Source organism: Nymphalis io, chromosome 13, assembly GCF_905147045.1.
Source record: "Nymphalis io chromosome 13, ilAglIoxx1.1, whole genome shotgun sequence".
In the NCBI taxonomy this organism is placed as follows: domain Eukaryota; kingdom Metazoa; phylum Arthropoda; class Insecta; order Lepidoptera; family Nymphalidae; genus Nymphalis; species Nymphalis io.
In genome coordinates this window covers 3,333,404-3,347,073 of record NC_065900.1, presented here as the reverse complement: position 1 = coordinate 3,347,073, position 13,670 = coordinate 3,333,404, and the positions used below count along the sequence as shown (strand labels likewise).

Here is a 13,670-nt window from a genome sequence, read left to right as displayed (position 1 = left end):
AAGACCAAACCTCCTTCTCGCCGGGCGGTCACTAAACGCTATTGAGGCTTTTTTAAATATTCGTCACTGTTGACCCTTGCCTATGTATGTGCAATATGATATTCAGCTGTCGCTGAATTATTTGGAAAATGCTTAAAAACAGAAACATGGTTTTCGAGTTCTTTAAAGAACTCGAAACCATGTTTCTGTTTTTAAGCATTATATATAGTTATATATAGTTATGTATAGTTTATATATAGTTATATATATATATAATAGTTATATATATATAACTATAATGTTATAAGTATAAATAAGGCGCCTTTTAAGAATCATCTCGCAAAAGATACTTGGGAGCCAGCACTTCATATAATTATTTAGCTTAGTATATGTATAAAATATTTATTATTTTAAATAAAGCATTAGTTTTTTTATTAGCAAGATCTAATTAAAATACTAATAGCAATAATATCAAAACGTTATTTTAATGCGTTTTTGGAATTAAAAAAAATCTTAGATTATCGCCGTTTACTGTTGGACGGAAGCCCCCATAGAACGCCAACAATCCTGATAAAAATTATCTTACAAAAATTGAAATGATATTGCTTAACAAACTTTATTACTCTTTGAAACGAACCTTTAGAACTTGATAGGGTTATGCCGTAATGAAAAAAAAAAGACCATCAAAATTTGCTTTCAAAAAAATACCTTTTTGAAACATAATGCCTTTGAAAAATTAATACTTATATAGGAAATAATAATAAGAAATTATTTGTGTTTTTTTATTTTAAAATTCTAAATGTTTTCCTAAAACTGACAAAAATGCCTATCCCTAAATAAAATTATTTTAAGTAGTTTCTTTTTATCTACTAAAGTTTATTATTCTGCTATAAAAATCGTATGGCTGGGCAATATTTGCAAAATCTAAAAATTAATGAATACATGATTAAAATCTGTTTATGAGTTCACGATAAGTTGAATAAATCTCGAGAAATCAGCTTTATATTAAAAAAAAATAGTGCTTTGAGCGATAACTTAATTAATGCAATTCCAACCAAATCAAAGTTAATGTACAAAAGGCAGATCTTAAAAAATAACTTATAAAATACAATTTTAATACCATACAAATTAGAATTTTGTGTAGGATATTGTAACTTTATATTATTTTTAACTTATATTGTTAATCTTTGATTCATTTCAGATTATATAAGACAAATGTTCTGATACTTATATATTATATGTATACTAAATATATAAGGAAATGCAAAAAAAAAATAATAATAAAAATATCGCGATTTTTTTGTGTTTCACAAAATTAAAATAAAAAACTAATATTAATACAGCAGGAATTTGATTGATTCTACGTAAAGTACAGGAAGTGGGACATACGACTTTTTAATTCTTTGTGTTTTATGTTAGGGGCTTATTGAACATGTGTCCTATATATTACCATATCCAACGTACACGCGTAAGTCTCGAGCGTAGCTAGTTAATACAATCCTTTGAAATACCCGATACGGTGTTCTCGTTAGGTTTTTTGTGAAAAGTTTAAACCATATTAATCAGCGGTCGATACCAATTTTTTTAGCTTTCATTTTTGTGGATTTGCTCTACAAACGAGGATTTTACGTAAAATACTGAAAACGTTTTCATTAACGAATGAAGATTATTCATATTCTTTTGATTAAAGTAAATATTGAAGTTCAGCTATTGAGTAATAGCTTTCTTTTTTAGAGTGTCGAAGCTCATTCCACCACGCTTCTCCAATGCGGATTTGTGGATGGATGGCACATAAGGCAAAATTTCATTCAACAAATGCAGTTTTTCTTAACTCTGAGCACGACATGATTTTTAAACACAAATAAAGCACAGAAAGACCTGCTTGCGCTTGCCGGGTTTGAACCTGCAATCTTCCGTTAAGATTCACGTGTTGGAATCGTATCGCTGAACGCAAATTGCACAATTCTGTTCAAAATATCCTATTACCTAAATAGCTTTTTTATAATCAGGTTTTATAATAACAACTGCTTCGTCAAAATCGCACAACGAGGTAAAAGTTTATTGCAACTCTAATAGTTGGTGGAATATATTATGTGAGCCGAAATTCCTTTCAATATGCGCTGGTTTCTTTAAAATTCTTCTCTTCATCACCGAGACCTAGAATGGAAGTAAGCAAAAAATAGCTCATCATAGACTATAGTTTGTGAATTTTAAGTATTACAGTGAATAAATTAATAGTACTAAATATATTTATAACACACACAAAAAAGTGAAAATAAAGAATAAAAGGCATGCAATCGACGATCTTGACTAAAGTAGTTATATCTTAGCGTGTTTATTGTGAAATGATTAATATATAGTGTACACACATCTATAATATAATAATAATTAGTTTTAGATAAATAGTTTGCATGAATATATATACTTTGTGTATCTATTCATCTGTCATCTTGAGAGACACATTACATGGTACAAAAGCATTGATCAATTTTCCCTTGTGTACTAGTTTTATCTATCATACAGGTATAATAGACATAAGCTCTGCGCAACACTTGACTATTAATTAATATCTTAATTTAGTTTCGATTTTGAATTGAATCATGAGTTCTTGAGTTTTGTAAGGATTAATAAAGATTTGTTATTAATATTTCCATTCCACTCGTTCAAAATGCCCAAGATAAAGTTGGCATATACATATATAATAAGTAAGAAGTAAGTTTTACTGGTGGTAGGGCTTTGTATGCACAAGATGTAGGTGTACCACCCACTCGTGAGATATTATACCGCAGTGCTTGGTAAATTGTTGTGTTCCGGTTTGAAGGGTGAGTGAGCCAGTGTAATTGCAGGCACAAAGGACATACTATCTAAGAAGCCCAAGGTTAATAGCGCATTGGCGATGTAAGGGATGGTTAACATTTTTTATTATGCCATAGTTTATGGGTGAGCACTTACCATCAGGTGGCCCACATGCTCGTCCTTCGGCCTACCTTTAATAAACAAAAGAATTCAAAATGTTCAAGAGAATCGTGCAAAAAATTGAGGTAGCATACTCTACAGCACTCATGCGAGAATTCATATCATGCTTAAAACAAAAAATAGGTTTTGAGCAACGGTTCATTGCTTTGCAGACTTCTACCAAAAACAACTTTTTTCTCACACAGCTATTGAATTATATATCAACCCGAGTTATAAATATTCCAAATAATAATAATAATAATAAATAGTATATACGAATATCATTTATAATTAAAATTTTGTAAAAGTATAATTTGCTAATAATATTGAATATCTAATATAAATTCAATATAAACTTTGTTATGTAGAGATTGTATAAATATATTATATATCAAACAGTTTCAAGAGAGTATAACTTTAAAAAGTTTTGCGTCGCGATATCAATCGGTTGCATTCAAGTTTGTGCAACCCCCTGGGGACGTTCTTTTGAATATTGTGAAACTATTTGCTACTTATTTTGATTTAAGTATTTTAAAGTTGTAGTTCTTAGACATCCTTCGGGTTTCAAATGCTTAGTTAACTTTTTATTTAGAACTAGCTGTTGAATGTAATGTTAATAATGTACTTTATATAAATGACCCACGGGAGGTCCGTGGTTTGAGAAGTGAGATTTTAATTTATCCAATCAAGATATTTAATTAAATATAATATTTCAAATATCTGAATAGCAAACTATGAATCAATGAACATTACAAACAATTAACTCACTTTTTCTCTCTTTCTTTTACGATATGAATGTATCACAGGAATAGTTAAGCTTAAGACAATTAAAATAAAAATAAAAACCGCTAATTTAATATGAATTAAAAATGAGTCAAAGACAGATTTAGTAATTTACCTAACCAAATGCTTATTTAGCATATATAGTTATAGCTTGCCGCCAACCAAAGACTACATAGATTAAAACGAAATTAGTTAATTACACATTGATAAGCCTTTCAGAAAAAGTAGGTAAATATGATAAAAAAACGAACAAATTTCAAGCAAATTGCTTATATCGAGACGCCGTTAAAATTATAAAGCTCTGACTTATGTATTTCATTAAAGACCCTTCAAAATGTAATCTGTCGAAACCAATGTTCTCGAGAAAAGCTACACTTGATCCCTTCGGATGGCGACGGTACGCCAGGAAAATTTAATTCCCTTGACGAAACTTTAATTGAATCTCCTTCAATCGATAGATACTTTTCTAATTATTCAACGAAGATTTGTACACGTTAAAGCAAATTACTATCGTGTTTATTAAATAGAACAAAGTTGTAAGCATCCAGCAGTTAAATTGAAACTAAAATATTCCGAACGCTAGAATTGATTTAATTTAATCGAATCGGGTAGTTAAATTTAAATACGAATAGATTTTCTTTAAATACTAAACGATATAAAACTTTGCGACAGAAAGTGCATAAGGAAAACTAGTTTCGTGGACTAATTTGCATAGAACATTTAAGTTTCGAAATTGAAAATCGTAATAATATTTAACTCTTGTAAGCGTCTATGCTCCTAGTATCGGATTTTTTTATATTTAATTATTAAAGGATAAATTAAGGACGAATAAATTGTCTTTATAAATATTATGGAACTTGAAGCACCTTATTATATTTTACGAAATTTAATTATTAATAAGCCAAGCTAATTTATTTAAATATACATCATATGATTTTTTTTAAATAAAATATATTTATCCAGTTTTTTTATACAATTTGTCACGTTCGTAGTAATCAATTTGAATAATATCTTGAACATAGCAATAAAAAATACGCATTGATTTAAAACATCGCAAGTCATAAAATTAATAATCTTTATAATGCTGTTGAAATAAATGCTAAAAAGAACAATTAAATCGTGCACTTAAAGAAACTTCATGTCGAGCTAGTTCAACATTTATATGCTTTGACGACTTTCTTCAAATGAGCGAAATATTACCAGAAGCATTCATTTAAGATTTAATATCGAAATTACATTACCAACCGTATTTTAAATATAAATGAAAAAATCTTTAAATGATGCTATTCTACGCGGTCGGCTAATGAAGCAGTTTGGGCGACTAGTTTGCTAAATTGTGTGCACTGCGAATATTATACCTGAACTAAACATTCGGATATGAGAGAGCTTATGTATAATACTAACGAGTTTTATAGCTGGAAAACGAGCACTTACATTTAATATGAACTGAAATAGCAATAAAACTGAACAATATAATACAAAAATACGACTCTTTGCCTTTGCTTTACGTCAAATGACAAAAAAAAATAAGCGCATAATCGAAAATAGCTTGACGTAGTTGAACATAGAAGTTTTAAATTTAGAACCTTTACTATGATATTATAAAAAAAGTTGTTAAAAATAATATTACATTATTTTTACTGTAGACGTAATCATTATTGTATTTTGTATCTGTTCAAGCTTTAGTGATTATAACAAAGATGCCAGCAGGGAAATTGGTTCACCTGGAACGTGCAAGCAATTGTCGTCTTTATAGCCTCAATTTTGTGCAGTGCTAATAACACTGCCAGAGGAAGATAGTTACGGTTCACAATGGGGAACGGTGTGATTTAATTACAGGCATGAGTCAGGATTCATGATAATTGTTGAGAAATATTATCGAGTTTTAAACCATGGTACTAATTCTACCTTTTGTTTGATAATAAGCTAGTCTGTCTATGTTTCTTACTGACAATTTATAAAAGTAATTTCAGAGAGACTATTTAAATATTTATAATGCGCATTTATGATGTGTAAAAATCTTAGCGCACGGTTCACGGTAGGTTCTAACTTCGAGCGTCAGACGAGTAAGTGTAAGATTTCGAGCGTCAGATGACGTCAATGTAAAATTTTAAAACACGCACGTTTTTATTTTTAATAAAGATGCACATATGTTTCTATTACTTACACTGTAATAGAAGTTATATAGTTAATCTGCAAGTAATCGATTGCAGCATTAAAATGTGGGTTATTTGTTTTACTAGTTAAATTAAGTATCAATTGACGTACAGAGATATTGTTTTCATATAAATTTTGGTGGTAGGGCTTTGTGTAAGCCCATCTGAGTAGATACCACCCACTCATCACTTCATCTACCACTAAACAAATGCAGCACTCTGCACTTTTAAGTGTTGTTGTGTTCCGGTAAAGGTGAGTAAGCCAATATCATAAATATAGCATGAAATTCTACTGACGATGAAGATTAAATAATCTTGATACTGACGGGCTGGTTAGCGTGGTTGGTAGAAACTTGAAAGGCATTTCACGCCGAAGGTTATGAGTTCGATTCCCACCCAGGGCAGACATTTGTGTGTATGAACATGTCTGTTTATACTGAGTCTAGGTGTAATTATCTATATAAGTATGTATTTACAAAAGAAAAGTAGTACATCAGTTGTCTGATTTCCATACTACAAGCTCTGCTTATATTATGGAATCTGCTAGTTTGGGTCAGATGGCCCTGTGTGAATAATGTCACAGGATATTATTATTATTATTATATAGAAAGAATACAAAACTTAGTAATTCAATAAAAAAAATGTTTCCATAATATTATGTAAATTATGTTGTATATTTTTTCTGTAACTTCGTATGAAATTTCATGTTGGCATCATTTGACTTATCTTACTTATTAATATGGAACGAATTCCATGTATTCGGGTATGAATTTTAAATTGGATTCTGAAAGAAAAAGTAAAATAACTCATACATATATATACGAAGGAGTTCATATATTAAATGACAATATTTATCCTATTACAGCTTCACATGAAAAAAATCACGTTTTATATTAAAAAAAAGATAATCAAAATATTCATGAGAATATATAAATATTTAGTATACACTTATTATTGCTGTGTTTTCATTGGGCCATTGCCCAATGATGTAAATATACTGGAACAAATTATATAGATTCTTCGTTTGCGTGGTTAGCCTTTTAACCGTTTGAAAAGAGAACATCTAAAACTTCCTAAAATTTAAATAATATTTCTCTTATAATAAAATTGTAAATAATAACAAAGTAAACTATTTTAATTTTAATAATATACTTTTAGGTACTTGTTTCAGTGACTGTTGTATTCTATTTCTTCTATTTGTGATAAAAATATAAAAATAGAATAAAACGTATTTCCAATATGAAATAACATTCTCCCAATCGCCTTTCCATTCTAAAATATAATCATTCTTACCTTTTAATAGTGTCTGGTTCATTTGAGTGGTTGGCGAACGTTGGAGAAATTTCTCCGACATCTTTTCCATTTGGAGGTGCTCCAAGATCTTTTATTGTCGGTATCGAAGTGTCTCGAACTTTACTTGGTATTTAATGGAGTACCACTTCTATTCTATTTAAATATTATTACGTTCAACTTCGTTTTAACAGAAAGAAATAACAATTGTTAGAATACTCTAAATTTGACTTGTATTCGATTAAATGGAAATGGTTAACATTTCTCCATTAAAAAAATTAGATTTTTGTTACAGGTAGGTGGATCGGCAAATGGGCCATGTAAGAAATGTATATGTAAGCGGTAGAATATCTGATGAGTGGGTCGTACGTATGCAGATGGGCTTGCATAAATCCCTAACACCTAATGACCTAGCCCTATCACCTACCTATATAATATAATTACATAAATTTCGTAAGTAGAGAAATGCTACTACTTCAAAAATACGGTATCGCCTTCGTTAATCGTTATTGCTTATAACGTAATTTTATTATAGTCTAGATTTTATTTCCAAATATTATGCACTATATAGCGCAAAAATATCGAATCAAACTGGCGTACCCCGAGATTAGCGGGTTAAAAAAAAATCCAAAATTATATTTGTATAGATTTAAGTTTTCGAAACATAAAATAATAGTTTCGTTTTGTTTTAGGTTATGGAATTATTCCATTGAAGATACCGTCATCGCCGGCTACTCACTGCACCCTTCACACCACAGTCGGCTGCGTCGGGAATGACGAGTGTACTGCTAAAAGTCACAGTGTCATTCGATTGCTGGGACCAGTTCGGGACGTTATAGTTCGACCTGCCCGACATCATTACCGTCCGGGCGAAACAAGTAAGTTAATTTATCATGAAAAACAAATACACTTCATTAAGTAGAAACACCATAGTTAATTCTATAAAATGCAAATGCTCTTTTATTACTTATAAAAGCTTAATACAATTGGCTTCAATAAATCTATGGATAATTTGATAAATTATTCTCACAGCTCATTGGTCTTTCGAAAATTTTCTCTTCGACTTTTATGTAATGCGGCGGATATTTTGAAAGATAATTTCTTTTTAGAGGTGAATATTTTTCTCATCTTGAATAATGGATTTTTTTGTTGTCGAGTAAATTATTTTAGAAGCAACTGATTGAATGAGCATCTATTATGTTCGGTCGAAAGCAGCGAACGGTATTGGGCGTAATTAATTAGATTTTCGATTACCCTGTCACCATCGTGATTGGCGGCTTTTTTACGTTAACAAATTTTATTTGAGACAAGTATTTAACGTCAAGGCTTTCTGTAAGGCTTTCTATATAAAATAATGTAATTAATTTTAGTCTGCATTTTAAAAGCCGAGATGGCTCAGTTGTTAGAACGCCTAAATCTTAATCGATGATCGCGGGTTCAAATCCTGGCAAGCACCACTAATAATTTGTGCTTATAATTCATCTCGTGCTTAGCGGTGAAGGAAAACATCGTGAATTTGTCTAATTTCACAGAAATTCTGCTACATGTGGGCAGCTAGGTGGAATAACCTCCTAACCCAGCCCAGCAGTGGGACATTCACAAGTTATTACTTACTTACTTTAGTCTACTAATTATTTGTAATTTATTAGTGGCATGTGGTATTTAAAACAGGCGTCTCATATTTAATTTTTAAAATAATACTTATATAAATATATAAAAACCATGATGTCATTGTTAGTTTACTTACCAGTTTTTGTACCTATCGTTATATGTACATACCAAATTCCAATTTCAAAAGATTCACTTCCAAATCTAATGAAAGCTAGTTAGTTACACGAAGAACATGTATCGAGCTACAAATGTCAACCTTGTGAACTGTTGCCAACTTTCCCTTATTGTCCAAGTTAGAACGTAACACGGCTTACAGTAATTAATTACGGAGCAAGGCCCATATATTACGCTGGAAACTGCTTTAGCCGGATAAATTGTCTTTCAACTGTTTCACGGGGATTTGTGGCCTCATTTTTATTGATGGCTCAACTTAGATAGTCGATGAACGGCTGAACGGTGTCGTTACGCATTAAATTTTATTCCTGGTAGAATTTTTCATTGAAAATGCATTTCAATTTAAAAATAATGTTTAATGTTCTATCGCGGTTTATTCCAAATTATTATTTTTAATTATAAATTATCACTAAAAATCTGTACTTATTACTTAATTTGCTAAAATTTCAACATTTTAATATTATACATTACGCAGATTAAACATAACATAGCTTTTCATTCATTCACTCCATTTAAAAACGATAAACACGTTTTCATTCCCGTTATATATTTGCTTTTTATTTAAAAAACGTTCATGATAAACCTATGAGAGAAACTTTATATAATCCTTCATATATTTCATAATGTTTGTGCCTTTTGTAAGCTGCTTATCAGTTATTTATTACATTTATAATTCATGATATATTAATTTATGTTTTATTATCTGTATCTGAAATGGTCTGGATTTTGCAATGAGTTTTTGTAAAGAGGGTTTATATGTTATCATCTTTAATTTTAAAAATTTTAGACGTACTGTAATAATTATAAATTATATTTATTCAAGTTATTTGTGTAAAAAAAAACAACTTCGACATAAAATATTTAATCAATGAAAATGCATAGAGATTTATTATTACAAAAAGAAATCTATTTAAGATACCATTTTTTTATTTGTATAGTAAATAATATAATTTAATCATCATATTAATTACTAATGTTAATAAAGAAGAATTTTAACAAATCATACATATATATGTTAACGTCAGTTTTTATATGGTGAAATAAAGAAACTCACATATATAACCAGAGCCCTGAACACATAACACTGCATTTTGGGCAGTTATAAAAAAAAAGTTTTCGTTAGTATTTTTAACAATTTGTTTATATTTGTAAAAGAAACAGATATGTTAAATCTTATGCAAAGACAGACCATTATCACATCACAGCTCATGTGTGCTCAAATTGCATACACATATTAAACACACACATATGAAGAAAAAAAAAATTGTTTCTTTTGTTTCAGTTACATTCTGGATTCTTGCTTTGGACCACGATCTTCGCTTGGTGAGACACGAAATCGCATATGTCGCTCTAAGTGATCCTGCTGGGACTAAAGTTGCCATATGGGATCAACTGTCTATGGATGAAGGTAAGCATAATTCATATAAAAACTCAAACTCAATAAGGACTCGATGGTTGTAAATATATCAGAAATTTTCGAATATGTTGTAATTCCAAGGTTGCGCTGTTTTTCTGGTATCCTATATTATCTAATGCTAAATTTACAGAACTTTCAGATAAGTGTACTGCTGATTTACAGCAGCAGTACACTTATCTGAAAGAAAAGATCTTCTTACATACAGATATTTGAAAAAGGATTAAATATAGTTCGATGTTGACCTTGGATTATATTCTCCTAGCTTAAATTTTACGCTTAATCTTTGTATGTACTTACTGACTGACATAACAACGAACAGCCCAAGCTACTGGGGCTAGCAATATGAAAGTTGCTTACAGGTTACTTTTACACGGTAGGGAAGCACTGAGGAAAGGTTTGAAAATTCAACCCCTGAGGTGATAAAGGCTATGAAAAGTTAGTTTTTTAAAAAAGAGCTATGGGAAAGTTGTACTTAACAGTAACAGCCTGTTAATGTCCCACTGCTTGGCTAAGGCCTCCTCTCCCTTTTGAAGAGAAGTTGTACTTACTAATAATAATAATAATAAGTTGTACTTAGCAATTCTGAATTATGACACGAGCGAAGCCGTAGGTAAAGCGCTAGTTCTTTTATATACTCCTAATAACATGCATTACTGGGTTTTTAAATAATAATGTAGTCTCGTAGTGTAGCGTTCATGCTTATATATATTTCATTTAAATCAGTATAGGTAATGAATGAACCATAAAACAAATTAATATTTAATAAGGATATATTTCCGAAAGTGTTCAAACATGTAATAATCAAAATACATTACGAAACATGACTCAGTGGATAACTTTATAATACACCTAAGAGGTAGAATGTTTACCATCTAAAAGCTTTTCTATGTCACATCAGCAGGGATCAGCTTTGACAGATTCAATTTCCGATTATAAATAATCCTAGCATCAAGGAAAAGGTGAGGAATCAGTGACATTCAAATAGGTTAAATGTAATAAAAAAATATGATTGACATTTAGATATTATAAGAGCCAAGATGGCTCAGATGACAAAGATAGCGGGTTCAAATCCAGGCAAGCACCATTGAATTTTTATGTGCTTAATTTGGGTTAATAATTCTCGTGCTCGTTGGTGAAGGAAAACATCGTGAGGAAACCTGCATGTGTCGGATTCAAATCTTTGACTATATATAAGTGAAATAAGCTCCAAACCTTCTTAAAAAAGCAGAGACCCAGCTGTGAGACACAAGCTGTTACTTTGTAGTATAATTTGAATTTAGAAGTGAAAGAAACTTCATATGAGATATAAAATATATATACCATTAAAATAGAAAAAAAAAACATCTTATAAATATTATTCTTAAGAACAGTCTTTAATTGAAAATATGTGTAATATAACATCACTAGTAATAAACGATTAATGTTAGCAGCTATATATTAGAAAGCATTCTTATAAAAAGTTAGAATTAAGAAGTAAAAATTACGATGTTTTTCAACTCCTCGAAATATCACGGGCTGGCTTTATAAAAGTTATCTAATAACGTAAGTGAAACAGGTGTATTTAATGATAATAATGTAAACAGTTGTTGCTCATTTATTTAGTACTTAAATTAATATCATCGCCAATTAAGCGAATCATTAAAAAACGTTAACAGTATAATTTTCATGAAACACTTTTAGTAAGTGAATTAATAAAACCCTTTTATTAATAATCAATCGTACAACGTCCTACGTAGGCGTTCATACTTTTGTACTATAATTTATTCTGTGACTGCGACTATTTCTACCAAATTGTCTAATATAACTAGTTCTTTTGGGCATTTTTACATCATCTGTTTATTTATTTTATGGTGTTTATAGCGTATTATCTTAAATTAAGAAAGAAGTACTTACGTTCACCTGTACTATTATTTCAATGTAAAAACAAAGTAATGTAAACTAAAGTATAATCAAAGGAAAGCGACTTAAACTGGAACTCCATTAACTTTGGCGAGCCGCAAATGAGCTAGACAAGTTTAGGAACTATCAAAGCAAATTGTTCCCTGTCATGCTTGAAGATACCTTTGTAACTTCAAATTGCTTCGAGACTGTTAAAGCAAATCAACTTACAGGATTTGACAAATAGGAATGTTCTGCTCATTTTCTTCCTGGACGTATAAACATTATTGGACAATAGAATCAGTTGATATTTTGTTTTTAAATTATTGTAAAAACTTACAAATTTCTGATAGAAAGTGACTATCTTCATCCATACTCTCACTTCACAATCGAAAACAGCAATATAATATTAATACTTGGTGGTAGTAAATGCGAGAATGGTATCCAACCAGACGAGCCTGCACAAAACTCGACCATATGATGGATATTTTATTTCTCATACAATTCTGAGCCTAGTTGACAAAATTTGCCAATTAGTTAAACAATCCTCGCAACACTTTTTTTTTATATATTCGCCGGGAGGGCAAATGACTCTACTCCACCTGATGGTAAGTGGTAGTAGAGTCCAAACGCGACGACGGCCAGTACAGACGGAAAAAACGTTCTGCACTAGCCGCCTTCGCCTTGCCGGCCCGCAAGATGCCTCTTCACGCCTCGTTTGAAGGAACCCGGGTTGTAAGAGGAGGGGAACACGTGAGCTGGTAAGGAATTCAATTTTTTGGAAGTGCGACAAAGAAATGAGTTGCCAAATTTCTTTGTTCGCGTTTCGTGGTCGCTCACAATGGCCTCATAAGAAGGCTCAAGGTCACTCAAAGGGCAATGGAGAGGGCTATGCTCGGAGTTTCTCTGCGAGATCGAATCAGAAATGATGAAATCCGCAGGCGAACCAAAGTAACCGACATAGCCCGAAGAATTGCTAAATTTAAGTGGCAGTGCGCGGGGCACATTGCTCGCAGAACCGACGGCCGCTGGGGCAGAAAGGTTCTCGAGTGGCGACCACGAACCGGAAGACGCAGCGTGGGCAGGCCCCCTACAAGGTGGACTGACGACTTAGAATAAGTCGCGGGAAGCCGTTGGATGCGGGCAGCGCAAGATCGGCCAACGTGGAAATCCTTGGGGGAGGCCTTTGTCCAGCAGTGGATGTCTTTCGGCTGATATGATGATGATGATGATGATTATTTGTTCGCGATGGAATTGATGTCACAGTTAGGCGGTGACATCGAGAACCAGCTCGCGTGGACTAAAGTAGGAAGGGGGAAGCAGGAATTAGAGAGAATAATTCCTCAGAGCACTCGCCGTGATACTGTCGATAGAAAGCGCTCAGTGCTGCTATTTCACGACGCAATTGTAAAGGTTCAAGGGTGTTT

The 13,670-nt window shown here is 31.5% G+C and overlaps 1 protein-coding gene across 1 annotated transcript in view; it reads left to right on the top strand.

Moving 5' to 3' along the window:
• LOC126772775 (C3 and PZP-like alpha-2-macroglobulin domain-containing protein 8) overlaps positions 1-13,670 on the top strand; it is a 225,646-nt gene that overhangs the window by 120,673 nt on the left and 91,303 nt on the right. The window contains exons 4-5 of the mRNA XM_050493340.1: positions 7,856-8,041; positions 10,231-10,356. Coding sequence (XP_050349297.1) covers positions 7,856-8,041; positions 10,231-10,356 — 312 coding nt within the window. The remainder of the gene's footprint in view (positions 1-7,855; positions 8,042-10,230; positions 10,357-13,670) is intronic.